At 44.6% G+C, this 27,168-nt stretch overlaps 1 protein-coding gene across 4 annotated transcripts; it reads left to right on the top strand.

Moving 5' to 3' along the window:
* Positions 1-159: 159 nt before the first annotated feature.
* Positions 160-24,966, top strand: NBR1 (NBR1 autophagy cargo receptor). Of its 4 annotated transcripts, none has more exons than XM_054992600.1 (21): positions 160-249; positions 2,334-2,444; positions 3,467-3,529; positions 5,513-5,531; positions 6,560-6,582; positions 7,972-8,175; positions 10,563-10,619; positions 11,846-12,054; positions 13,073-13,234; positions 13,779-13,985; positions 14,366-14,522; positions 15,678-15,962; positions 16,800-16,964; positions 17,126-17,201; positions 19,443-19,604; positions 19,930-20,073; positions 20,290-20,620; positions 20,934-21,034; positions 21,285-21,360; positions 22,233-22,338; positions 23,271-24,966. In XM_054992600.1, the coding sequence occupies exons 2-21, from the start codon at positions 2,343-2,345 to the stop codon at positions 23,448-23,450; spliced, it is 2,829 nt and encodes a 942-aa protein (XP_054848575.1). In that variant the 5' UTR covers positions 160-249; positions 2,334-2,342; the 3' UTR covers positions 23,451-24,966. The 4 variants fall into 4 exon arrangements, with proteins under 4 accessions (XP_054848575.1, XP_054848576.1, XP_054848574.1 ...); XM_054992601.1 differs by having other exon boundaries at positions 2,331-2,444; positions 16,800-16,952; XM_054992599.1 differs by having other exon boundaries at positions 2,331-2,444.
* Positions 24,967-27,168: the final 2,202 nt, after the last annotated feature.

Genomic DNA, 27,168 nt, shown 5'->3' with positions numbered 1-27,168 from the left:
TGTTGTGCACGCCATGGCCCACCCCCATTACGCAGATTGTCCAATAGCATAAAAAGATGAGCGTAATAGTCAGGAGGAAGGTCCAATGGCATGTCGCCATCCACCTACACGGCGGTTGGGAGGAGGAACTCGCTGTGTCCCACGTCACAGCACTGAGGCGACGGCGGCGGACGGAGCCCTTGATCGCGGGACATCAGCTGCGGGCGTCCCCGCTCCGCTGCCTGCGGCTCCGGGGCTAGCCGAGTGACGGTAAATGATAGCCGGTTCAGCCGCGCTCTTTATTGTGTTGTCGGGAATAGCGTCGCAGCCCCGGGATGAGGGGCGGGGCGGACCGGACCGTATTCCCTCGTATGGGTGGCCGCCTCTGTTTCCCCCTTTCTGCTGATTCGGCTCATCTGCCTTCCGCGGCGCCTGGAATGAGCCTTCGGGGAGGGAGGGAGGGGGGCGGCCTTTGCTTGGGGGTCGGGCAGCTTACACCCAGTGCTCTCCCAGCGCCCCACACGACCTTAGTAGCCGCTTCCAAGTTCGGCACCTTTATTAAGCACACACGAAAAGGGCATCCTACACAGGGTGCTGGTAACGGCCTTGCGAACATGGCTTGAAACACTGCCTCCTCCCTTTTAAAAAGCTTGAAGAAAGTGTAAGTCATTGTATGTAAACTTAAAAATGTAGTGCGGCTCAGTATTAAAAGAGAATGGAAATATAGCAAACAGCTTATTTATTTATTTATTCTGTTATGTATAGTCTGCCTTTCTTACTGAGCCTCAAGGTGGATTACACGGTGTGAGTCAGAATAGTCAATTAAAGAGGCATTTCCATAAACAAAGTAATAGGGTATATAAGTGCCAGCTTACAAAGCTTTAAAGCCAGCAGAAATCCAATACTTTTGAAGAAATGCTGAACCAGTATAAGCAATGTTTTAGACTGATACATTAAACAACACTGAAACTATCCAGCAGCATCACACTTACAGCAATATACAGTCTATTGTTGTAAAGTTTATAGCCCCTATTCCTTAAATAATGCACCTCTTTGAGACCACTTCCTTATAGTACAGACCTCCTATCTCTATTCAGAAACAAATGATAAGTCAACATGCAAACATGTTAATTTTAAAAACTAGTTTAACAGTAATTTATGACTTTGATCTTTAAGTGACACAGTTGGGCTCTGTCTGCACCTAATATAGTTCACATAAAGTAGTGCTGCAATGGGGAAAGGAGAGCAGAGGACAGATCTAGGTGACTATCTCTAGTGGGGAGGGGATTATTTATTTAAAACATATCTATGATGCCTTTCCAAGACAATTAAGGGTCCCTAAGGCAACATCATTAAAATAAAACATTAAAATGTTTGACATTAAAAAGCATTTAGAATTCACATAATTATAAAATATTTAAAGCAATTAAATAAGATATAATGTAACCTCATAATGGCAACAGATCTAGCATATGGGAAGGTCTACTGAAGGCTAGCTAAAAGTGGGATACATGTTCAAGGTTGGATTTTTGGTGGGTCCTCTAAGTCTGAAAATACTGAAGCCTGCTCATTTGCATTTTTCCAAAATACTGATTTGCAAATAGTATAGCAGAAAGAGTTCAAATGACCCAGAGATACCCAATTTTAGCTTAATTAATTGCTGTTGTTTTTAAAAATGTTACATTTGAATGACTTTGAAAGCATTGCATGGATTTCTTTATAAGATCAGGATTTGGGTAAGCAGGGTTATATGAGACAGGCAAAGAGAATGAGGTGTGGTTTAGACAAGTGCCCTAGTTAATTTGTAATGACAAGAAAACTGGTGTTCCTGATCACCTGACTCCAAGTCGACATGCTTAGCTGAGTAAAATGATCTGAAATGGAGCAGAGACTCCTGGGAATTTTCTGTGTAAAAAGAGAAGGAAAAAACTGGTAACAATAGCTAAATCTTGAGTTGTTCAACATAGCGCAGAGTAAAACCAGCATTTTCTTGGTAGCCAAATAGATCCTAGTGCTAAAATAGAGTGTTCTTGGTTTAATTTGAAGCAAGGCTTGACCCTGAAACTTATTTTCAGCATCAAAGTTTCTTTGGAATGTTGATATAATAATAAAAGAGAGAGAGCATTTGCAGTTTTTTTCCTCACTGTTAAGTAATTGTAGCTTGTTCCCTGTCATTTCTGGGCTTTAAAGGGAAGGGCTTTCAGACTCGAGGCCCAGCTTCTGTCATTTCAGAAATGATTGCCTTTGGCCAAAAACATTCTTAGTGCTGTTTTTCATAGTTGCATAGTTTGCTTCAAAGGGAAGCAGCCAAATAATTTGATTTTTCATCATCTGCTTTCTTTTTCTTTCAGTAGTTCTGTAATATGGATCCACAGGTGAACCTCAGTGTGACCTTCCAAAGGGACACTCAGAGCTTCCTCGTATCAGATTCATCAAATACCACGTGGGCTGATGTGGAGGCCATGGTGAGTTGGGGTGGGGGCAGTGCAGGAGATAAGTAGATGAAGAAGAATTTCTAAAGCTGATATTCCAGAGAAATCTCAGTAGTACAAAAGTTAAATATGATGATCCATAGAAACAAGGTCTCCCATTTAACTTTCTAGGTAGAGCTTGTGTGTTCCAGGCTCTGTGAGCCTGAATGGTGGATCTTTTTAGGAACTTCAACACATCACTGTTTCCATTTGTCATTCAAATATAGTCCTGCTAAGGACCTTGTAGAATCACTCTTTCCGCCCTTGGAGTGTGTGTGAGTTGTTCTCCAGTTTGCTTCAGATCTGAACCTAGTATGGAAAATAGAAGCCCATAAACCTTATACAGCAAGATTTGACCCTAGGGGCACCAAGGCTACCCACCTGAAATCTTACACAGTTATGATTATAGTCTGGTAATTAACTCCACAATCCTAAGAACTCTTTCTGGTAGTAAGCCTGTTGAAAAGATCTCAAGAGACTTGCTTGGGATTGCTCTCAAAAGTGTAAGGAGAAGCATTGATTGTGTCTGTGCTAAAGGGTAATCTGGCTGAGCTTGACCTTTGAACACAGATGTTTACCTTGCTTACGTACTCACAAGCTCATGCATATGATTGGTGTGTTGACAAATGTTTTTGGATTCTTGCTTGCATTTCTTCAGCTTCCTGGAATTTGGCACTGGGTGCAGAATGTAGAACGCTAGCAATTTTTCTTTCTTCCTGTTTATATGGGTGCACAGATAGGCCTGAAGGTGTGTGGGCAGTGTCTGATGAAATCCTATCTGGCCAGGTCCATCGCACTCCAGTGGGATGAATATGATCAGATAGGATTTTCAGTGACTGCTGTGTGGAATTCTTTGCTCCTGTTCATGATTAGCTGCAGAAAACTAAAGTATGCAAAATTAACAGATGGGTGCAAATCTACTTGATGTGCATGATGTAGATTATATGATGGACAATATATGACTCTCTCTAAGGGAGATTGGCATCCCACTTTACTACGTGTCAATTCTCTTGTAGGTGAAAGTCTCTTTTGACCTGAATGATATCCAAATCAAATACCTGGATGAAGATCATGATGAGGTATTATATTGAAGTAGATCCTGTGTGGAACCTATATTTAAGAACAAACTTTAGGAAGTCTTTACGTATCTGGAAGTGCAAGAACTCTTAGATCTGATAATGGAATCAAAATTTCATATAGTTTTCATTTCCTTACAAAGTAGCTTTCATTCTGAGTCAGCTCGCACCTGACCTGTGTTGTGTAAAATTTAGTTTTGGGATTATGTAAATACATTTTGAGGCCTGTTTATCAGGACTGAAAGGTAGTTATCATGAAAGTACAGCCCTTGTCTACAAGGAATCACAATCTTTGTTTTTGGACTGGATTATTTACAGGTTATTCTATAACATCCTTCTCCAGAGGTAACACATAGGAATGATTGTGACATCTGATAAGATTTCACAAACACTTCAATCCCCTGTGACCTTCATTAGGTTGAATCCCATTCCACAGGACTTCCAGTAAGCCGTCCAGTTAAATCTGGGTTGCAGTTTCTTAGTTCAGAATTACGCTTTTAACAGGCAATTCTGGTACTTGCAGAAGGGTCTCCCAAGTGCCCGGTATCCTAAGGGGAAACTCTGACATTTAAAATTAGTTCTCTAAATCCCATAGGAGCACTTACGCAATCTTCCAATTTCTAGACCTTGTTGGCTATGATCCTGAGACTTCCATAAGATTCAAGGGTGTACATTTCCAGTGTCACTTAACTGCCTGGCTGCTTGTGGATTCCTGTGGAAAGGGGGAATTCTCAGTATTCATGGTCTCTGGAGACACTGGGAGGGGAGTCCCTCTTTGCTCCTGAGGTTCTTCTCCGTCACAGTTTGTGAACCTCAATTGAATCTTCAGATCATATCCTGAGGAGAGGAGAAAAGAGGGCCCAAACCCTAAATAGATGGGCAGATAATCACGCATCCTTAATAATAATTTTTGTCATCCAAGATAAAAGAGAGGGAAGCTACTGATTGTTTTTACAGAAGTTGCTAGCTCTAGTTCAAGTCTTTTGGGGCTCTGAATCTCCACTCTCCCCTCACCCAGACTGTAATTGCTCTCTTACATCCAGTATATGAGAGCATAGCATTTCAAACATTTGTAGCAGGTGACATGGTTTTTCTTTGGATTAGCTAGGTCAGAACACAAGCATTGAGTTACGGGCACTTCCTTCAGTTATTTATGCACCAGGGCATGATATGCTATCCTGAGTCTGCAAACTGGATGAAGGAACATTGGCTGGTCACTTAATTGGGTTACTGTTACATTACAGAACAGTGCTTTACAGCTCTTTTCCCCCTTGGAAATAAACAACATCTGTTTAAATGTTTGTGATAATTCACCACCTTGGTCACCCTAATTTGGGTGGAAAGGTGGCATTAAAATATTTTAAATAAATAACAACCATTTGTAAGACTTCCTGTGTCTATTCAGGCCTGACAGACCAAAAGTCTGCTTGGTACAGAATCAGTCAAAGTCTGTTTTTGTTGACATCTGGAATAAGGGCTCATTCTGTTAAGAATTAGCACACTAGAACTCAAATTCTTGTTGAATGTGACTTCCTGGTTATGGGCCAAGCAAGGTGCCAGGCTTCATGACTGAACTATACTAGTGCCACCTGAGCAGGCCGTCTGTGTTAGTGAGATGCTTGTTTATGTGAAGGATCAGTGGCACTAGTATAGTTGGGTATGGCACTTGGTAAAGCCTGATACAGGATTAGATCTGACGTGAGTATGTTTCTCTGTGTGCAGCTTCCTACAACTCTAGATGGCGTGGGGTTATTGTGCCGGGAAGTGTATGAAGCATGGATGAACTTGGGTGGGGAAGAGAAGCACAGCTGTCTGAAAAGATTGCAAATTGAGTGAATGAGTAACTAGAAATAAACATGTAGAGAGTAGCAGAAGCCAGGGAACACTTCTGAAATCCTGATGCAAAGTCCTGCTTTGGTTTTGGGGTGGAGGGTATGAGCAGCCGCAGCAAAGGGACTCTCACTCATTCTTGGATTCTTTTCACAGGTGTCTGTCAACAGTGCAGGTGAGTTTCCTGATGACTTGTGTGATGCGTTCTCATTAACAAAGGCAGCAGTAGTAGGTATTCCTGTAGGAGAAATTTGGGAGTAAGTGACTTCTGCCCTTCCACAGCCTGCATTTTTTTATGCAGACTCTGGTGCCTCAAACGAGTGTGTGAATCTCTTCTCTTGTTCCCCAACCTGCTCGGCCTATCATTCAGGCCTGTAGACCCTCCACCCACCTCTCTCTCAGATCCTCACCTCCTTCAGGCCTCTGCTTCTCCACCTACTTTGCACATCTGTGGCCCGCCCCGGTGCAAATCCCATGCAAAGTCTTTTGAGGCCAAATTAACATTTCTTTCTCCTCACAGAAATTGGGGATATTCTTTTGCTAACACATAAATAACGTAGTTATGATGTTTATGAATATTTCCTGGCATCATGGCTGCACCAGCCAGTGGGGTGGGGTGTGGCTTCTAGGTTACAGGCAAGTGGCAGCCAGGAATGGTTCTTTTTAATCCTGCTAATATCTTTGCAATGTTTTATTACCTCTGTGCTTGAACTAGTGCAGAATAAGAATTGGATACTCTTAATGCTTGCATGTCTCTGAATCTCTTATAAGGATATAAATGTTGCTAGCATGTTTTCATAACCGATACAAAGCTGTTGTGTGATGATGTGTATTCCCAGAACTCTGTAACTGCTGTAAAATATTTCTGGAAGGGGCTCATTTTTATATTTAACAGTTAAAGCTCAGGACATGACCTGTTTCTCCTGATAGAAGCCAGCTCTCCAGCCCAGGGCAGAACGATCCATGATGGGGGTGGGGGTGAAGATAGAACATAGACACGCAGGAATTTCCTCTTCATGTACTCGAACAACTCTCTGGCTTAGGGAAGGAAGATTTCATGTGCTTGCAGAAGGCAAGCTTGCTTATGCATATGCTTGCTGAGCACAAGGCCAGTTCAGCTGGCTCCAAATACTGGTCATGAAATGCAAAAATGCCTTTCTGTGTGATTTTGGGTGCTCACAGTGTGTGTCTTCTTCTTTTCAGAGGAGTATGAAGAAGCTCTGAAGGTAACTTCTCACGCTGTTTTGGGAGCGCTGCTGCTCCGGAATGTTGGGAGTCTTTAGCGGGGGACAATATGTGGAAGAAGCCTTTTCCTTCCACACTTCTTGGGGTTGCCAGTTTTTATGGCTGTTGTTCTGAAGACCCTCTCTACTGTGAGGGGCGGTGGGGCCAGCAGCATCTGTTTGCCACTTGAGGTGTGTGCAGGGGGAGCTGGAATGCTGGCGTTCCCTGTAACGCACCCTTGTGGCATGATGTAAGTATGACCTGTCCCAAGAGTCCACAGATTCTTGTAGTGTCCCTTGCATGCAATCTGTTATGGGGGTAGACAAGAGAAGCTGCTGTTGTGTATTCCAAATCCACACTTTTTCAACTGAGGGATCCCTTCTGTTTCGAACTCTGCTAAGTCTTGCCTGGGCAGTTCTTATAATATTACATATACTTGAGAAAATGACCCTTTTGACACCACATTAATGGTGTTTCAGGACAGGTAAAACAAGTTATATGAATATGTACTAGTGCATTCCAAGGGGGTGTAAAATTCTTGTGTATCAGCACCATGCTTTTAGGGATGCTTGTCCATTCCCTGCTCACATTTTACCTGGGAAGGAGGCCCCTTATCCAATTCCACCTGGTTCCAAACACACATCAGGTAGACTTCTCTTTCTCACCTGTAGCTGTGATTTTTGTCACCTTTTTCTCGGTCCCTACACAGGCTCCTTGTCATGCTTTGTATCAACTTCAGGGTTTTCTGAAGTACGTCACTACTAATTTGCAGAGTACAATTTAGTTTTCATTGTGTTTGCCCTCCCAAATATTCTGTAAGGGCCATATAATTCTTCCCAACTCCTGGGGTGTGGAACTAAAGCTAAGAAACCGTGTCAGGCCTAAGGGAGAGTCGCTAACTTGACGGGTCTTCTGCCAAGAGATTTGCTGCCCTTTGGTGGCAGAAGGACAGCTACCTCTGCACTTGGCCTGCCTTTTTCTTCTAGAAGTCACCTAAACTTGTTTTTTCTTCTATTCTTATTTTAATTCCTATTTTAATTATTGTTCATTTCCTGCTGAAGCAGGTGGGGTTCAGTTCTCTGTGGCTACCTTGCTGCCTCCTTACTGATACAAGACAGGTGCAGTGCCCTGGTCTCAGATTCAGGATTGTCTTCTTCAAAATGTCTGCTCTGCTTTGCTTCCTGGGGGATTTTTGTGGAGGTGGTTCAGACATATTTTAGCATCCCACTTGCAGCAACTGTGTTATGTTGAATTCACTGATTTCGGGGTTAGGGTGCGTTTTTGTACTTTTGGTTTTGCCTGCTTATGAAAGTTTTGCATGTGGCTCTTGAGAGAGGGGAGAGAGCAGGTAAGTATGAAAAAGATATCTTTATACCGAGCTCTTCCTGTAGATTGCAGCAAAACAAGGCCACTGGCTACAGATGAACGTCTATGAATTAAGTGGTCCTCGAGGCACATCTTCATGGCAAGTCCCTGAGAAATCTGAGATATGCCCTGTTCCTGAGGATGGAAGGAAACCTCTCTCCCAGTACTCCATGCTTGCTCAGACCGAGGGACCAGATAGCGACGTAGAAGAAGAGGCTGAGAAGACACAGGTAGGATCAGCATATGTTTCCTTCAGATAATTCAAGTGGGGTAGCCATGTTAGTCTATTGTAGCAAAACAAAAGAGCAGTGGGACACCTTAAAGACTGACAACATTTACTCCAGTATGAACTTTTGTGAGACAGTTCAGTGTTGCGTCTGAAGAAGGGAGCTGTGTCTCATGAAAGTTCACACTGGAATAAATGTTAGTTTTTAAGGTGTTGCTCTGGACTTAATGTTCTGTCTTCAAGATGTCTTTCACTTATCCCAAGTTTTGCTTTCCAGAATATGCCCTTCTGATAGTTAATATCTGCCCCATTTATCTGAGTGTCTAAAAAGGCTCACAAAACCAGAGTATTAGAAAAATGGGGATTACTGCTTAGGTGGGGCTGGAGCTGAAATTCACTGAAAACTCTTTTCAACGGGAATCTTGAAACTCAAGTCTCAGAATCTGTGTTGAGTCCATAAGAATGTAAGACTAGACCTAGTGGATCAGGCCAGTGGTCCACCGAGCCCAGCATCCTGCTTCACACAGAGGTCACCCAATTGCCCCGGAAGATCAACAAATGGCCCAGAGAGGGCAGTTCTAGTAGCCGTTGAGGGGCCTGTCCTCTGTGAACGTCTGTGCTCCTTTTAAAGCCACTTGTGCTCATGACCATCACTACCTCCGCTGGCAGTGAATTCCACAATGTAATTACTTTTGAGTAAAGAAGTATTTCATTGTGTCTGTGTGTATCAGTAAGATGTGACCACTAAAGAATGACTGTTGTGAACAAACTAAATGCAACTAAACATTTGAAGGTAACGTCCTTTACTATATGAAGTCTATAGGAGAGATCTTCTGGTGGAGGTAGAATGCAATGTTAGGACAAGATTCCTGAGTTTTTCGCTTGTTTAAATCTGAATAAATTTGCTTTGTTCTTAGACAATTGCTAGAGGTTGCTGTTATTAAAAACTAAGATCTTGTGGAGTGGTCTTAAAGCTGCAGTGTTGAGTGACATCTTGCCGAACTCGGTACTTTTGCAGCTTTATTTTCCCTAAAAGCTTTAAATCCAACATCATCTAAACTTCCTGTATTGGGAGGAAATCTGGGTGATTTTTTTTCTTTTTGCAAACAAATGCAGATTAGAACTTTCTAAAGAATTTCTGCCACCCCAAAACTAGTGACAAGTTAACAACTGGATTATAATCCCCTACTCCCTAATTTCTTGGTTTTATTTTTGAGGTTATTCCTGAATGTCTGTGCTCACACAGCAATCTCCGGAGATTCCCGTTTCCTGTGCTGCCCGTTCCCTATAAATTCCATCCTGTTTTCCCCAACCTTGCCCTAATTCCTCCAGCAGAATGAGTTTAGATTAAAAACAGGTGATCAAAAGGCTCGGTTCAGCCATAAACTGTTACAGAATGTCTTGCAAACCTAATAAAACACACAGAAGTAAAATTAAAACATCACCTTTTCAGCTATGCACAGTGTCAGCACATTTATCCAGATATCGCTCTGTCATGTGACCAATTTGTATTTCTGTACAGTTGAGCCTGTTTAGCTAATGCCGCAAGAAGCACAAGCTGCTTGTCGTGTAACCCTCTTACCAGCGTAACTGAGTTTTTTGCACATCCGACCAAATTCATATTCCCTGAGGAGTAGGAAATAGTTGCTTCTGTTTTTGCACAAACTGGGCAGCTGAATCAACAGTGAGACCAATCTTCAGGCATTCCGTCTCTGCAGATGCAAAGACGCAGACTGTGCAGGGCTTCAAGGCTCATCCCAACTCAAATAGCAGGAGGTATTTGCAATTGTTTAACAGGCTAGAAATGAGGCACTGTCATCCAGCTATTTCACATAAATGTGCTAGGATTTTGCCACTGCATACCAAAGTACAGGTGTTGAGTTAATATTTTAAACACATGTTGTAGGTACTACATCACCAAAGTTACCTAGCTATTTGTGTTCATAAATAATGACAACATTGCACTTACTTAGTTTGACATTCTTTTACTGGGCGGGTTAGTCTGAATTAAGTATAGCTTTAAGAAAAGCAGTTTTACACCTCAGATGTTGCAATCCAGAGGTGATACATAAAACTGAAAGAATATCCCTTCAATCCAGTGGAGGTGTCCTGGGCTCAGAGAAAATAATCTAGCTCGTTCCTTTCTCCTCCCGCTATTCTACAAAAAAGAATCCTCATGGTTGTTGGTGGCATCTTGGGATACACAGTCTCTGCTCTAACTCTTCCCTAGCCAAAAGTCCTTTCATATTTTTATGGGGAAACCAGTGTGGCCAAGTTTGAAGAGTGTCTAAGTGTGTTTGCTTGGCTGTTTAGCTGATTATGAATAGTTCCAAAGAAGTTGTCTGCTTGTGTGTGAAGCTGTGCAGCTGCATTTTTATTTAATCTTCCCAGAGTGAGCACCATCTCAGCCAGGGGCCTCCTGAGTGGTTTACAAGCTACCTAGAAAAGGTGAGAGAACTTGTTCTTCTAGATTTTTTTGTTTGCACTTTCAGTTCTTTATACAGGAGGGGCCTTGGAGGCCAGCTGAGCAGCCCCTTATAGGCTGTTTTCTTAATATAAATAAATCTTCAGATACAAGCTGAAATTTGATACTAAAGCACCCCAGAGTGCAATGAGGATAAATGTGCGATGATGCACAGCTGGGATGGTTAAGTGAGTCTAGGGCAGTAGGAGAAAGAGGAAAGGGGGATTTTATAGGAATGCTGGTAGAATCCATCCCCTTTGTTTTTAGCTATTTATAACATACTTCAAAGTGGATTACAATATTTTCCCAGCAAAGATGCACAGATGTGGTTCTCATCACATTGCCCATTCTGGAAAGATTTTTAAAAATGTTATTTATAGTCTGCCTTTCTCACTGAGACTCAAGGCGGATTACACAGTGTAAGTCAATACAGTCAATGGCTGGGATAAACAATATATTCAGTAAATAATACAATAGAAATTTGAAAACAAGATGAAATCCAATAAAGGGCTGAAACAATACTGAAATAAAAATGAGCAAATTGACGTGATGTATTAAATGATGTGGAGAAACTATCCAGTAGGACTACACTTACAGCAACAGACAGTACGCAGTAGTATAGTCTACAGCCACTGTCACAGTACTAGTGCATTTCTCTGAACCTTTTCCTTACAACATAGTCCTATTGCCTGTGTAACAAGCCCTTCTGAATAATTCAGATTTGCATAGTTTGCAGTAGGCCCGGAGAGTGGGAGCTTTCTGGACCTCTTCAGGCAAACCATTCCATAAGGGGGGGGGGGCGCCACAGAGAGAGAAGGTATGCAGACAGCTGTTGATTTTGTCCATTTCCAGGATGGCACCTGCAGAAGGCCCTGTTCAGATGAGCAAAGGTGTTGTGGTAGAGCATAGCGGGAGAGGCATTCTCATGGATAAGAGGGACCAAGGCCATGAAGGGCCTTGTATGTAATAGCCAGTACCTCAGATTGAGCCTGGTAACTAATGGGTGGCCAAGAGAGTGACTGCAGAATGGGAGTAATTTTCTTACATGGTATGCAAGACTAACTTCTGTTGTTATGAGCCAGTATCCTTTCTGCTACATATATCAGTTTGGGAACTGGGGAATAGAGTAAGAAAGAGGTACCTATAGTGAAAAGCCAAGTGATCATCTTCTGAGTGTATCCCCTGCACCCCCCACCCTGTTACTTCCCAGTTCCGGGAACAAGTGGTCCAAGAGACGGTGGAGACGCTTGAGCAGAAGCTGAGTGAGAAGCTCCTCCTTTCCAGCCAGATCCCGAGTTCGCTGAGCAGCTCCGCCCAGCAGAGTCCTGTCAGCCCCTTGGTGCAAGGCAACCCCTTTGACTGGCTCCTCTCCTGCAGCAACTGCCAGGCCTCCATTGTGGGCATTCGCTACCAGTGCAGGTCTGTATTCACTATACTTCAAGTCCACTTTCTCACTCATACAGTGAAAGTCAGTGCATCCAATAGGAGGAGATATCTACTAACCCATACAATTGAAATAAGGATGTGGGTGGAGGGAGTTAAAAGGCAAACATTCTGCTTTTTTCTTTTGCTCTGGATGTCAGAATTTGGCATCCTTACATTTTCATTTTGGGGGGATGTTCATGTTTAAAGGAGGGGCTGTTCTAGTTCTTGTGCCCAGGGGAAGACATGGAATGAATCATGGAAGCCAAAGGCAAACTGGGCAGCAGGACCTCTGGGTGGCTTGAAAGGCCAGGTGGGTGGTGCTTTTCAGACCCTCCTCTCATCAGCTCTGCTCTGCCTCTTTAATTTTCTTTCTGCTTAAACTTTCTGCTTTCTTGGCAACAAAAAAAAGGAGGGGAAGAAGGAAAACTAACAAGGCAGATTTCACCAGCAAGAGAAGGGATTCTCTTGTCACGTGTGTGCTTATCTCCCAGTTCCTGCTCCTCTTTCCTTTCCAGATGCATGAAAAAGAAACCTGGTTTGGGCTTCTAGGAAATGAGATCTTGGCTTGGCCTCTCTCCATGCCTGGCTGGAATGTGGGGGAGTGGGGCTCATAGACAGGCAACAGCTGTAACAGCAGTAAACTATTTTAGTCAAGTGCGATAAGAACACTAATAAGAACATTCTTCTGTCCTGTTTTACCTATTCTTGATCTCTGTCTGCATCTTGGTGTGATGAATTCATTTCAGATGGTGCTGTTCTTTGTGATTTATGGGTTTTAATGTTTGCATTGGTACTATATTGTATTGGTTTTAATTTTTGTATTTATGCTATTTTAGTATTGTATTGTTCATTGTATCTTAGACTATTTTTTAAGCATTGGTTATTTTACATCTTATGTTGTAAACCACCTTGAGCACTAAACATGACGGGGAGGCAGCACAGAGGTCAAACAGATAAAACTTTCAGCAAGAAAATGCTATCCTGTAATGATGGGCCCTCTTTCTCTTCTTAGTGTGTGTCCATCCTATAGCATCTGTGAGCTGTGTGAGGCCGGAATATATGCTCATGATCCCAACCACCTGCTTCTGAAACTGCGGAGGCCTGTCCTGTGCCTCTCGGAGACTTACAACCTCTGGCAGTCTTCGCCTCGCCTTGCCACCTTGGAACAGCTCAGGTAAGTAGCCATCTTCTTTAGCCTATCCTCAGCTTAAAACTGTGTGGGGCTTTTTTTGGTTTTTATCTTAGAGGCCAGCAGACAGAGGCCTGACTGGAACTCAAGCTCTGTCCATCCTCCTGTGGCCAAAGCTCCCTTACCTGCCCAAGTCTTTCCTTCAAGGCCCACTTTTCCCTTGGGCTTGGGTGTGTGGTGTCTTCCTCTCAAGCTCCGGCTCTTTTCCTAACCTGCCAGGACTCCGTTTCTGTGTTGCTGATGAGAGAAGGTAGGAGCTTTCACAGCCATCGCTACTTGCGGTCTCCGTTGGGAATCTACCAGTTCATTGTTAGGCTCTCCAGACGACTTTGGGCGTGCTATTAAGCCCCGTCAGCAGGAAGGGTCCTAGTCCCCACCTCCTCTTCCTTCTGGTTCAGAACCCTTTAGGCCTCCTGCAACCCTCCTGGTTCCTACCGTGGAATCTTGTTGCTGGTAGTGACCCCAAGGCCAGCTTTGCGGTGCCTCCTTTATGTAGAGATGTAATCACTTTTTTAAAAAATGTGTGAAGGCTCCAGAAACAGGTGGACAAGCGTTTCCTGAAGGCAGAGAAGCAGCGCTTGCGAGCAGAGAAGAAGCAGCGCAAAGCAGAGGTGCGGGAACTCAAGAAGCAGCTGAAATTACACCGGAAGATCCATCTGTGGAACTCTGTCCATGCTCTGGACAGCATAGGTTTGACAGCTGCCAGATCTGAGAGCCTACAACCCAACACACTTCGGTAAGCAACCTTGAGACTGGGCCGCAAGAGACAGGCAGTAGCACCCCTTATTTTGAGTACCTCTGGAGGACTCTCTACCCTAGCCAGGAGGTGGGGGACACATGACTGGGTGTCCTGTGTCTGTTATTCCTAGCATCTTTTACTCCTGTCATTACCACCCAAGAACTCTGGGAACTGTAGCTTTGCCAAGCTCCCAAGGATTCTTTGTTCAAGGTTCAAGGTCTTTCATCCATCTACTTCCCTGAGTTCTTTGGTTAGGGGAGCTGTGACAGCTAAGCAGTGCTGAGGTACTCTTTAAACTAAGATTTCTAGTGGTTGGTTGGCCTGAAAAAAGCTTTCCTGCTCTGAGCTTGAGTTAAGTGGCATCCTGTCCTTTGCAGTCCCCTCCAGGCCTGCCCAGTCATTGTTCCCACACTAAGTGCTGCCTTTGTGGATGAGAATCTGCCAGATGGAACCCACCTGCGGCCAAGAACAGCCTTCATCAAACATTGGCGCATGAGGAATATTGGCAACATGGAATGGAATTCTGACACCAAGGTACCTCTCAATGCTTAATTCGTTGGCAGGGGGGAGAGGGAGAAAGGACAGGTGCTGAGACTCAGGCCTGTCTCCACTCCCTTCAGTCCAGATATGCAGAGCCTTCTTGGGATTATTCAGTGGTGAAGGAAAAAGCACAAGCTGAGCGGTCGTCTTTTATTACTACAATCTGTGTTTTGAAGATATGCCCTGATACTTTCCCTTTCATACCATTTTTTATATGCAGGAACAACCCCCCCCCCTCCCCCAGCCAACCTATGTGGCTTTTTAGAGGTAGGAACTCAGCTCTGATTCTCAGCCAGGCAACCAAAAATTGTTCTGAGACGTTGGACAGGCTGTTCAATATAAGGGAATTGTCCAGGAGGAGGGGCTGTGACTCAGTGGCAGAGCATCTGTGTGGCATGGAGAAGGTCCCAGGTTCAATCTCCAGTTATAGTGATCAGGTAGCAGGTAATGGGAAAGACCTCTGTCTAAGAACCTGGAGAGCTGCTACCAGTCTGAGTAAGCAATACTGATCTGGATACTGATTCAGCATATGACGGCTTCGTGTGTACTGTTCCCATCTGCCCCATAACAAGAGGAGCAGAAGGATTAATTTCAGGGAATAATATCAAACAGCTACCCGATCACTATAGAATGATAGCTCCTTCTTGTGAAAGGAGGAGACAGGAAGGACGGGTCTCTCAGATAAAATTATTCCTTTTTCCGTCTGCCCTGCCCTACAAGATAAGAGTTTTTGAAAGTGTTTTGCCCTGGAATGAACTATTTACCAGATGCAGCCAAATGTTTAGCTGGCTAGTTCAAAGTAGTGTGTGAACTTCATCTTTGGCCCCTTTGTTTTGAGATCTACCGGCAGGTCCAGGGGACTTTGTACGGGTGTGTGATGATCAGCACAGATTTCCTTTTAATTCCTGCCATAAATCGAATAAATGAAAATGAATAAAATGCAAGAGTCTGTTTCTGGACATAGCAGAAGACCAGCAGTCAAGGCACAGGTCTGAGTCAGGATTTTCCTGTGGGTCTCACAGAACATGGTGGCTTTGTGGCAGAAGTAAACAAGGACATGTCCTCATCCCAGTGGCAAATTGCTGCAGCACCTGAGCTGTTTCCTCCCCTTGAGGAAAAAGTAATAGATACTTCTTCTCTGCTCTTCAGCTGAAATTCATGTGGGGGAACTTGACACTGGTGTCCTCAGAGAAGAAGGATGTGACGGTGCCTTCCCTGCAACCAGGGCAAGTGGGAATTGTGTCTGTGGCGTTTGTTGCCCCCTCGGTGGAAGGAACTTACACATCTCACTGGCGGCTATCGCACAGAGGGGAACAGTTCGGGCCTCGGATCTGGTGCAGCATTGTGGTGGATTCCTCCTGCATGGACTGTCTAGAGAGTGGCAAACAGATGTGCAATTTTGGCCCAAAGGGCAGAGCCCCTTATAAAAAAGAGGTGAGGCCTTCCTATCGCTGAGTGTGTAAGAGGTTTGCCCTCCCCCAGCCCTACTGTCTTCAGACTCCTTCCTTCCACTCTGTGTCTTTCCCAGACTTCCCTCAGCTCCCTGGCCCTCCATTTATGCTTTGTTCTTACGCCTCCTTCAGCCCCCCTGCCTCTTGGCACCCCTGCCCCTGGACCCTTCCCCAGTTGCTTCTCAGCTGTTATTCTTCCCATCAGCACAATCTTGATTTTTCCCCTCTTCCTATATTGTTGGTCAGTACTCTGCCCTGACATCCCCCCCCCTTCTTTCCCCTGCCCCAGCAGTTAGAATATCCATGAGCATTTCCTGATGTTGATGACTAGCCAAGCAACCCCATGTAGCAGCCTGGTTCATGTCTGCGCCTGTCCCAGTTGGCTTCTTTCAGCTTCCCATTGTCTTCCTAATTTTTTTTTACCCCGAGATGGAGATAACTTAATGGTTAATAGAAAGATTATGAAGAAGCATTATCAGGATAGGGAAGCTCCAAGTTCGGTGAAGGGCTGAGATGAAATGGACAGCCTGTCTTGAAAATGTACGCCCGAAACCTGCTTTGACCCTGTCTTTCTTCCTGTAAATGGCTGCTCATGGTGGCTTTCCAAGGCTAGCAGCAGCAGGCTCTTCACAGTCAGAGGGAGTGTCCTGTTGAAAAGCCAGCTTCAACAAGGCTGTTCAGCATGCACTTGAGCCCAGGCGGAAGTCGCCTCAGCTCCAGGGCTACACATGGGAAACTCATCTTAGCATACACTTAGCGTGGGGCTGGTGACTGGCAGGGTGTTTCTCCAGCTCCCCTCAGTGTCCCCTGCTTTCTGCAGGAAAGATCTACAGAGACCAAGGCAGAAGCTCTCGAGGCTGCAGATACTGCCATCCAGGGAGGTTTGACTGGCCCATCAGCTACACCACAGGTGAAGAGCATCCCCTGTGATAGAGAGTTCTACATTCCATCAGTTGACCTTCTCACAGCACAGGTGAAACTTCAGGTGCATGCTAGGCTTGGAAATAGGGGGGCTAGCATAAAATAGACAACGCCATGTGGTGTCCTTCACCTACACAGCAGATATCTAGCTTCCTGGCAAGAAGGAGGTGGACTTCTATCTTCCTCCCTCCCTGAACTTGCATTCTTTGGGTTTCCTTCTGTTAGGACTTGCTCTCCTTTGAGCTGTTGGACATCAACATAGTGCAAGAGCTGGAGCAGGTCTCTCGCAATAATCCTGTGGGTAAGTGTCATCTCCACTCAGTGAAGTGTGTGGCATTGGTTTGGGTTTGAATGTCCTTGCCCCACACCTGTGCCAGTTACATGCTGAGCATAGGGGCAGATTGCTGTGGTAGTACCCCTTGGCCATATACAGACACCCCCATCCAGGCCTCTCACATCATATTAATGTGATGGGGCTGCTAATTGGGAAGGATATCCACATCCTTCTCTCTTGTCAGTAAATCAGAGCAAGCCCAGAAAGTTTGGGCCAGTGTCTGCTTGCCTTGGGCACCCTGACCACTCTGTCTGAGCTACTGCTTCCTGAGTTCCCTAGATCTGCCCCAAAGAGAGCGCCAGCCACTCAAGTGATAGTGGGATGTTTGCCTACAAATGCTATGTTTGTAATACTTCCAGGCTTAAAGTGAGCTGAGATACTACACTGAGCATATGCAAAATGCATTTCCCTCATTCATAAATAACCACAGGGAATCTCATTTGGGCCCTGGATTGTGTCTTTGTAAAAATGAAGCCTAGGAGGGAATCCATAAAAAGATGCTTGAGAATCTCCAGAGCAGGCTGCTGTTTTCCCTGTTCATATAATCCCTGGCCCTGGTTTTCCAGACAGGATTCTCTAGCTGTCACTCCCTTCTGCGCCATGACAGCCTCATGCTGGAGAAGTATTGCTTGGACCACTGCCAGGCAGAGAGCAAGGGAACCCCACATAGGATGCTGTGTGATGATTGCCCCCGGCCAGCTCTTTCCTGTTTCTCAAGCCAGTCCCATCAGCTAAATCATCTTTTTGCTTACTAGAAACTGGCTTTGTTCTAAAGCCATTGCCTATAAAAGTGGAGATTTTACCTGATGGTTTGTTTCAGTGATGCTGACATAGGGTTGTAGAGTTGTGTGTACTCTGTCAAAGTAAATTGCCTTCTGCACCCAGAAAAAACTAATTGAGCAGCCTCAAAAATGTATGTGTCATGATAACCCACATCTTGTGAGTCCATCTTTCTACCTTCTACTGAACTACGAGGTAGGGAGGAATACCAGTTGAAGTTGAAAGGAAAAGTTAAATGTAATTGGAGAAGGTGCAGCCATTAACCTAGGAGAGAGAGCCTTCCAAGAGGTCTTTCATGCTAAGAACCAATCAGGAGAGTTGCCCTATTCTCCCTGGTTTCAGGGACGTACCAGTGCCTCTGTGATGGCAACAACTAATCCTCACCCTTTTCTCATATTTGAAATCAATCATTGTACTTCAAACTGAAGAAAGGGCAAAAGCTAGCGTGCATATCATGTGAGAATAATTGAGAGCGTATGGAAGATCATAACATCTCCTGCTTGGACCGGCAATTGAGATGATCTTTGAGGAAGGCAGAGTCAAGTTTGGGGGCAAATAGGAACAAAAAACTTTGCCCCATTCACTTTAAGAAACCCCACTGTAGCTTATCTTCAATATATATTTCCGTCATTTTGTGGATATCTTACTAGTTTTGGACTTTTCTGTCAAGAAAGGACTCTCCTGACCATCAGAAGAACCTGTCTAATTCTTTCTTTCTTTCTTTCTTTCTTTCTTTCTTTCTTTCTACATACATACATACATACATACATACATACATACATACATACATACATACCCAATTGGGATGGAAAACAATTTACAACATCATTCATCCTTCTTACATTTTATCCTAACCACCAAAGTGAGCTGCGGCTCACAAAAGCTCATACCCTCCCCAAATTTTGTTAGTCTTATAGGTGCTACTGGACTCTTGCTGTTTTCTACCACCACTAGGCTGCGAGGTAGTTTAGGCTGAGAGAGTGTGGCTGGCCCAAGGTCACTTAGTGAGCTTCCATGGCAGAGTGGCGGTTCAAACCCAGGTCTCCCAAATCCTAGTCTGAGGCTCTGTGTTCTGAAGTTCTAACCAGATCATTACCTAAATGCTTTCAAGCCTATTTCTGCTGTTTCGCAAGGTTTAGCAACTAGGGTGTTAAAACCTTTTTAAAAAAGAAACCTGAGACTTTTAGATTGCTGAAACTTGCCGCAAGTACCAAAGTCTTCTTTTGCTTGGTACAACTTTTGAAACATGCACAGTTCTGTTGATCATGTGGCCAGAGCTGCCTCACAAGTAATTCTGTTATTTATAATCCCTGTCTGATACCTTGGTTGAAAGTCGTTGCAAAGAGTGAGAATCAAGTCCCCAGGAATGTAGACAGGTTTCCTACCCATTTGACCAGTGAATGTAGACAGAAACTTCTCGCCCTATAGATTCTCAGGAAGGGAAAGGGAAGTCCGAATACCCAGCCAACCAAGAAGAGGGAGATGAAGACATGAGTGGAACCCAGTTTGTGTGTGAGACAGTCATTCGCTCTCTGACCTTAGATGCTGCACCTGACCATAAGCCCCCACAAAAGAAGAAATCTTTGCAGAGTAAGTGTAAAACTACTCCACTTACGCTGAAAATATAGCAGGGTGGATCCCTAGCTTGTTTTCCACTAGAGGAAGGGCACTTCAAGTGGAGGGGGGAAAGCAGTTTTCACCAGTCCTCCCCACATCCCAGATTGCACCAGCACTGTTCCAGGGGACAGCATTTTGGGGTGCATAGTGGGCTGCAGTGGGATGACAGGCAAGGAAATGCTTTTCTGCAAGCTGAGCTGCGCTCCCAGTACTTGGGCCCCAAGCCAGCGTATGCAGAAATTGACCCTTGGTATTTCACCTCTTGGGTGGGGGGTATTTGCTTTTATTTTTGTCTTAGCTTCCCAGCAAGCACTACATGGTACCACCCACTACAACCCAAAGACTGAGGATCCCAGTAGGATTAAAAGTAGTTCTACTTCTGCACTACAAGATTTGGAGTCTGCGGATCAGGGTGCCGAGATGACTAAAGAGCCTGAGTTTGGTAAGGGGAAGTGTCCTGTCGATATGCACTGTCATTGTTCTTTGATAAATTGTAAAAGATGCTGGGGTTTATGTTTGGTTGTTATACAAATTTGAAAATAAAGTTTGTTTGTTTTTTAAAAGGATGGCTATGAATTGGACTTTCCCATGAAATGAGTGCTGATAGAAGGGTCTGCAGTCCTTTTTTGGCAATGTAACTATCTCACTGTTCTTTTAGAGAAACTTGTGGTACCAGATGGTGAGGAAGCAAGTGACAGAGAGGCTGACGAAGATGCTCAGGATGAAGTCCGTAGCCAGGCGTCTTCAGCATCCTCCGAGGATTATGTGGTCATCCTCCCAGAGTGCTTTGATACCAGCCGCCCTCTGGGCGAGTCCATGTACAGCTCTGCTCTCTCTCAGCCAAGCTCAGAGAAAGGGGCTGAGGGCCCAGCAAGTCCTGGAGAAGAGAGCCAGCCCTCGACTCACAGCATCAACGATATCCTGACCACATCGCAGGTCCTGGATGCAGTGCCACTCACCCCTCAGGTCGTGGAGCCCCAGCCAGTAAGGTACCAAGTAGGCCCAAGCACAGAACTGAAATCTTGAGTTCTCTTTGTCCCTATAGTTACAAGTAGACTCCAGAAGAGGGGGTCGTGGATGTGGAACTTGCACTTGGCAAACTAGGTGGTCCGAAACTGAAAATGCACATTTTGTTTGACATAAATATAGGCTCCTGAGTTGCAGCACAGTAGCCAACTGTGTGATGCAAACTTGTCTTCAGATTTGTGACCCCAGTTCTGCTTCCAAAGATGCATGGATGGGGAAACTGACATTCTTTTCTGCCATTTTTTTTTTATAAAGCTCTGTTTTTTTAAAAAATAGGTCTTTGGACCTTTCCCAAGATGATGGCCCCCGAGAAACAAGATCTCAAGAAGCTGTGGACCAAGTGAGAGAAGCCACATCTCTGGACCAAGTGAGAGAAGGTACTGCATTAGATGCTTATAGTGGATGATTAGCTAGCAGCTTGTTGACCGCTGGCTTGTCTGTTAGTGTTCTAGAGTTGATCCAGAGGCTCGAGGCAGCTGGTTTACCAAATGCAGTGTGGCTTTGGTCAGGTGAAGAGGAATGAACTGTACAGATTCAGGCCAATGCTAATGCCCACGAAATCTTTCCAGTACCCGCCGCTTGGCTGCTTCTGTTCCTGTTCCAACAGTCCCATTTTCTCTCCTCTAGAACATCTAGGAGATGTTTCTGGTGCTCCACCTGCAGGGATTGTAACCAGCACATCGACATCCCCAGAATTCTCCAGGTAATAGAAACCAGGTCAGGTCCTGGTGCTCTCTGGCATGCCCGACGAAGGGTGCCGTGGGTCTCACTGGGAAGCAGTGTCACTTTCCATCACCATGATTCCTTCCCATTTCCATCCCTTCCTCAGGCACTTCCACTTCGTCCCGCAGATGTGAAATAAAAACTGTGTGTGTGTTCTGTGTATCAGAAATCACGCTATGCAAGTGTACAGAATTTGGTACATAGCATAGAATTCAGCATCATGAGAATATATGCATATATATTCACATGAACTTTTGAGGGAAAGTTTCTAGTCCTTCCGATTGCAAAGATAAAATTGAAAATGTCTGGTGAAATCTCAGGGCTGAGTAGGATCCTCATTAGTTAAGAGTGGGCCTTCCATTTGACTCCTTTCTCTCCCCTGGGCAAACAAATGCAGAATGCATTGTGACGAGAATGCTAATACACGCAAACGTCCTAGATTGGCAGAACACATCTAGAGGGGGGCCATAGCCCATTAGTCGAGAATATGCTTTACTTATACAAGATCCCAGGAGCAATTAATGAAACTCCGGGAACTGGGCTGAGAGAGCTGCTGCCAAGAGCCTAGAGCTGCTGTATCAAATGCAGTAGATGCTCCTGGCCTCGTTGTTCAAGTCACAGGGTCCGGCTTTTCTTGGTGTATTTTGTTTGTTTTTTAGCCTAGAAAATACAAGAGTCTGGGAGACAGTTTGTTTTATCAGATTCTTTTCTGAAGGGATTCACCCAGACATCTGTCCTATTTTCTCCTGCAAGCATTAGCAAACCCCCCCCCCCCCCCGCCGCACACACGCTTTGTTAAGGAGGCTCTTTTCCCCTGTGACATTTACTTTTTCATTTCAACCCACTTTTCAGACACACCCAGGGAAACAGCCTTGCTGGGGGCTTGATGAAAGGAGCCTTATCAGTGGCTGCTTCGGCCTACAAGGCCCTGTTTGCTGGACCACCTTCCATAGAACAGGTATGCAATTCCTGTGTTGACAGGGAACTTGGAGAAGGGATGCATCTATTCTGTGTTCCTAGGAGCACGCTCTGAAAGGGCAAGGGTAGTTCTGGATGCACTGTCATGCAAGTAATTGACTCTTGGCCTCAAAGGTAAACTTGACAATGAAAATGAACAGTGTCAGAAATTGCCATGAGCTGGAACAGGATGTCAAGCATTACAAAAAATGTTCCTATTTAAAATTCCATTTGGGGTGGACTGTGGAACTTGCTCAGGGTTGGACTGGCAGCCATGCTTGGAGTTAAGGAGCTTGTCTGCCTAGTCAGACTGGTCTTCCTCTGCAGTCTGCAGTTTGACTTGCTTGCTTGAGTCACCTGGAGACACTTCCTCTATGGGCAGCTGCTCTCAACTGTATGGCACACCAGGGGCTGGATGGTATAAGCTTGATCTGTAATGTTACGGAAGGGGGGCAGTGGTTGGTAGATGGGTCTTGCCTGGACGTACATTGTTTGCCTTGATGGCCATTTGGTCCTTATAAATGCTGATGCTCTAAAACTCCAGTGTGCTGGATTTGCAGTATGTATGCCAGCTTCAGAGAGAGGGATTTTGTGGGTGCAGAATTCCAGAATGTCTTGCAAAGAATTCCAGGCATGCAGTTAAACTTGTGTATACTCTTGCAAGTGCACATGTGCAGAGATGGCTTCCTTTGATGGGGGTGATCTCTTTAAAGCCAGTGTGGTGTAGTGGCTAGAGTGTTGTACTGGGATCTGGGAGAACCTGGTTCAAATCCCCACTCTGTCATCTAAGCTTGCTGGGGTACCTTGGGCCAGTCATACATTCTCAGCCTGGCTTACCTCCCAGGGTGGTTGCGAGGAAAAAATGGAGGAGAGGAGAGTGATGTAAGCCACTTTGGGTCAGTAAAATTTTATAAATTGAATTCTTCCTTCCAGGCTCTTCCTGTGATCACCGAAGAACAGACGACAGCCTTCCTAGCCAACTTGAGTGAGATGGGCTTCTGCGACCGGCAGCTCAACCTTCGACTGCTGCGGAAACATAATTGTGACATGGCCGAAGTGGTCACAGAGCTGCTGCAACAAAGTCACAGTGACTGGTATGGAAACCAGTACTGAGCTGCCTCCAGGAATAGAGCAGCAAAGAGCACCAGCAGCTTCTGGCTCCCTTCTGTTCCAGCAGGGCAGAGACGGCTTGGCTTCCACCTTTCCTTATACCTCTAGTTTCTTTTTTCTTCTGCTAAGATCTTATGTTAATTCTCACCTCCCAGTTTCATGGCTCAGGCATCCCGTTTTTCAAAGTGGAAATAATACCAATAGTAGGGGAAAAGTTGGTTGTGCACAAGGTTAGTGAACTGTGTCCTAAGTGTCATCATGCACTCCGTGTTTGAATGGAGCTGGACTCGAGCCAAGTTGAGCAGGGCATCGTGCAGCTTCTTGGCTCATTGAGGGGTCAAATCTTGTAGGAGGTGCTCTTTCAGGCCCTGACCTCCTATCACCGGAGCTGTTCTGAACTTTGTCCTCTGGTTTGCTTTGAGAGCCTCCTGCATCTTGTTGAAGCAATAACGGCCCACATATTCCTGTTGCTGTGTGTCTTGGGCACTTACCCAGACCTAAAAGTGTTGATCGCATTCTAGGTCCTGCTTCCTCCCAAACTCAAAAGCTGCTGTTTGCTGCCGTTGAGGTGGTAAAGTACTATGAGAGGAGCTTGCCATAAAAAATAGCAACAATAAGAACAGCTGCTGCTAGTATGTAAAACTTGAGAAGTATTATTAGTGATTGTTATTGCATTAAAGTATTTGAAGGACAAATGGTTGAGACACACTTTGCAGTGGCAGGAGGGATAGGTATTTTTGTAGATTTATCCTTAAGACTCCAGAGTTGGTTCATTGCAAAGGTGTTGGGATTTCCATGCAGTGTTCCTGACCCCTGGGCCCATATTGGGGCAAATCTGAGACAAAAATCAAATGGTTTGTTTAAAAAAATGGGAACAGCACCTGGTAGATGCTCTTGTGGGGAGTGGGAGGGGGTAATGCATGATAAGAGACAGCATTAAGGAGGCAGTCCCAAACCCACGCACACGCCCTGAGTGAAAAGAGGTGTGGCTCAAGGACCCCTGAGGACTTTTTCTCTCCTAAACATTATAGACATGAACAGTACCAGTGCTGCTGGGTAGTGTCCTTTTTATTTAACTCAGGTGTCCTTTTGACTTTATACATAAGAGAGAAGAACTATAATTGAGGGGAAACAAACTTTTCTTCACTTTCTAAAATCAGTGCATGGAAAGTTGGAGATCACTGACCTGATTGCGACTTTTTTGCTCTTCTGGATTGATGAGGGAAGACCTTGGTATTTCCAAGTAGTTCTGCCTCTATTTTCTCTTTGAACTAGTTTTATTGCTCCCAATTCAATCAGCCAACTTCTTGTTAGCTCTGGCTTGCTTTTTAGGACCCATAGAATCTGAAATATTAACATTTTACTTACGTTGGCTTTGTATATTTTTTTGTGAGAGGATGCATGGATAATTTATATAGTGCAAATATTAAGATCTTTGTATATTGTTTAGAATAAGCACTTTAAAAAGTCTTTGGGTGTGATGGAAACATAAAATAAAGTATACATTAAATAAAAAAAAGCTTCCTCTCTTATTCTTCACCAAACTTTCCTTTGTTTGCTGGGGTAGGAAAGGGGATGGGAACGTAGCCAGACGTTCAGAGCCACTGGTGAGGGGGGCGCCTTGAAACAGCCACCTGGAAATTAATTTATTTCTTTGGCTGAATTAAAGCAGTGCATTTACCATTCAGTCACAGTGGGGCTTAGTGACTGAATGCTCCTTTAAAACATGCAGTCCTTGCAGTGCACAGCCCTTAAATTCTAATAGGAGACATTCTGTTTATGTATGTACATCATTTACAGTCCACTTTTCTCACTGAGACTCAAAGCAGATTACACAGTGGAAGCCAAGACTGTCCACAGAAGGGGACATTCAGTAAACAATGCAGTCCGGTATGCCATTTTGCACAGATTTGAAAACAAGCAGAATTCTGATACAGAACTGAATGCTGAAATAGAACATTAGCAGTACTAAACCTGATATATTAAACAACGCAGAAACTAATTACAGAGGATCATACTTCCAGCAACAGTGTACATAGGTAGTATAGTCTACAGTCCCTATTCCCTTTACCATGCATCTCTTTGAAACCGCTTCCTTATGGTGCAGGCCCCCTATTTGTGTAAAAAAGCCCTCCAGAATAATTGAGTTTTGTATAGCTTGCAAAAGGCCAAGAGAGGGATCTTTCCTAACCACTTCATGCAGTCATTGATTTTTTTCCCATTTGCAGGGTTTGATTGAAGCCAGCTGGGTGGCCCTGCATCAGCCACAGCTTTTCAGAGCTCTCTCAGCCCCAGCCACCTTACATGGTGATTGTTGTGAGGATAATAACAGTTTGTAAAATGCTCTGAGTGTGGCATTAAGTTGTCCTAAATCGGATGTTGTTACATGTGCAGAAGGCCTTGTTCAGAAGAGCAAAGTTGCTGTGGCATAGCATAGGGAGACAGTCCTGTAGATATGAGGGACCAAGACCCTGAAGGGCTTTGTATATGATAGCCAATATCTTGAATTGAGCCTGGTAACTGACAGGTAGCCAATGGAGAGATTGCAGAATGTGAGTAATATGCATGCTTTGCCTAGTTCCAAGCTACATTCTGCACCCACTGGAATCTCTGAGTTGACTTTGAGAAGAGACCCAAGCAGAGGGCCATACAGTAGTCTAGTCTCCGTTACTGTGGCATGGATCCTGGTGGCCCGATCAACTGTGTCAAGGCACAGGGCTATCTTCCAGGATAGTCTGAATTGGCACAAGGCATTTTTTGCTGCTGCATTAGCTTGCTTCTCTAGTAGCAGTGCTGGATCAAGCCTAATCCTTAAGCTATTAACTGAGGCTTCAAGGATCAACTGAACCCCATCAAAAGTGGAGAGTACAGATTTCTGGCTTCCCAACCAGCGTAACTCCTGTATTTTCTGGGTTCAGTTTCAATTTCAATTTGTTTCAGCCATTTGACCACAGCTGTCAGGCAGTGTCTCTACTGCATCTCCAGGGAATCCAGCTAGCAAGATACAGAGCTGGATGTTATCCACATACTGATGACGTCCAATTCCATAGCTACAAATGATTTATCCTGAAGACTTTACATAGAGGTTGAATAACATGGGGGTAAGATTTTACCCTGCGGAATCCCACAAGATAATTCCCACACTGAAGGTAGCGCGACTCTACTGGCAACCCTTTGAGTTTGTTCCATGAGCTTTACATAGTTGTTGAAAAGCATGGGGGACAAAACAACTTCGTGGAACCCTATAGGCAAGAGGCCATGGGGGAGGCAGCAGTCCCCCAGCAACACACACGGAAACCTCGACAAAAGGCCATGCTTGTTCGTTGCTCCTTCTGGATCTATCTGCATTTGAGAAAAGAGAGCTGTGGCTCTCGAAAACTTATGCTACAATAAAGTTGGTTAGTCTTAAAGGTGCTACTACTTGACTACTTACTATTTTGCTACTATAGACTAACACGGCCAGCTCCTCAGGGTCTATGTTTCATGAGAAACAATCCAGTCCAAGTCATATCCTCTGATACCTACTTCTGCTGCCAAACAAGACACCTCCACAGGATGACATGATCTATATCAAAGGCTGCAGATAGATCCAGAAGGAGCAACAAACAAGCATGGCCTTCTGAGATAACAATGGAGGCGTGGGAATACCTGTGGAAAACGACTTTGAAGATAACGACTTGCACAAATATTAAAGAGAACGTTTATAAAATGATATATCGCT

This window comes from Eublepharis macularius, chromosome 12, assembly GCF_028583425.1.
Source record: "Eublepharis macularius isolate TG4126 chromosome 12, MPM_Emac_v1.0, whole genome shotgun sequence".
NCBI classification, from domain to species: domain Eukaryota; kingdom Metazoa; phylum Chordata; class Lepidosauria; order Squamata; family Eublepharidae; genus Eublepharis; species Eublepharis macularius.
Note: the sequence above shows the minus strand (reverse complement) of the source record. Positions and strands in the feature narration are given on the sequence as shown.

Coding starts and splice junctions, on each gene's coding strand:
- NBR1 (XM_054992600.1), top strand. CDS start 2,343: ATGGATCCACAGGTGAACCTCAGTGTGACCTTCCAAAGGGACACTCAG. Junction 12,055..13,072: donor GGCATTCGCTACCAGTGCAG/GTCTGTATTCAC, acceptor TTCTCTTCTTAG/TGTGTGTCCATCCTATAGCA. Junction 14,523..15,677: donor AATGGAATTCTGACACCAAG/GTACCTCTCAAT, acceptor TCTGCTCTTCAG/CTGAAATTCATGTGGGGGAA.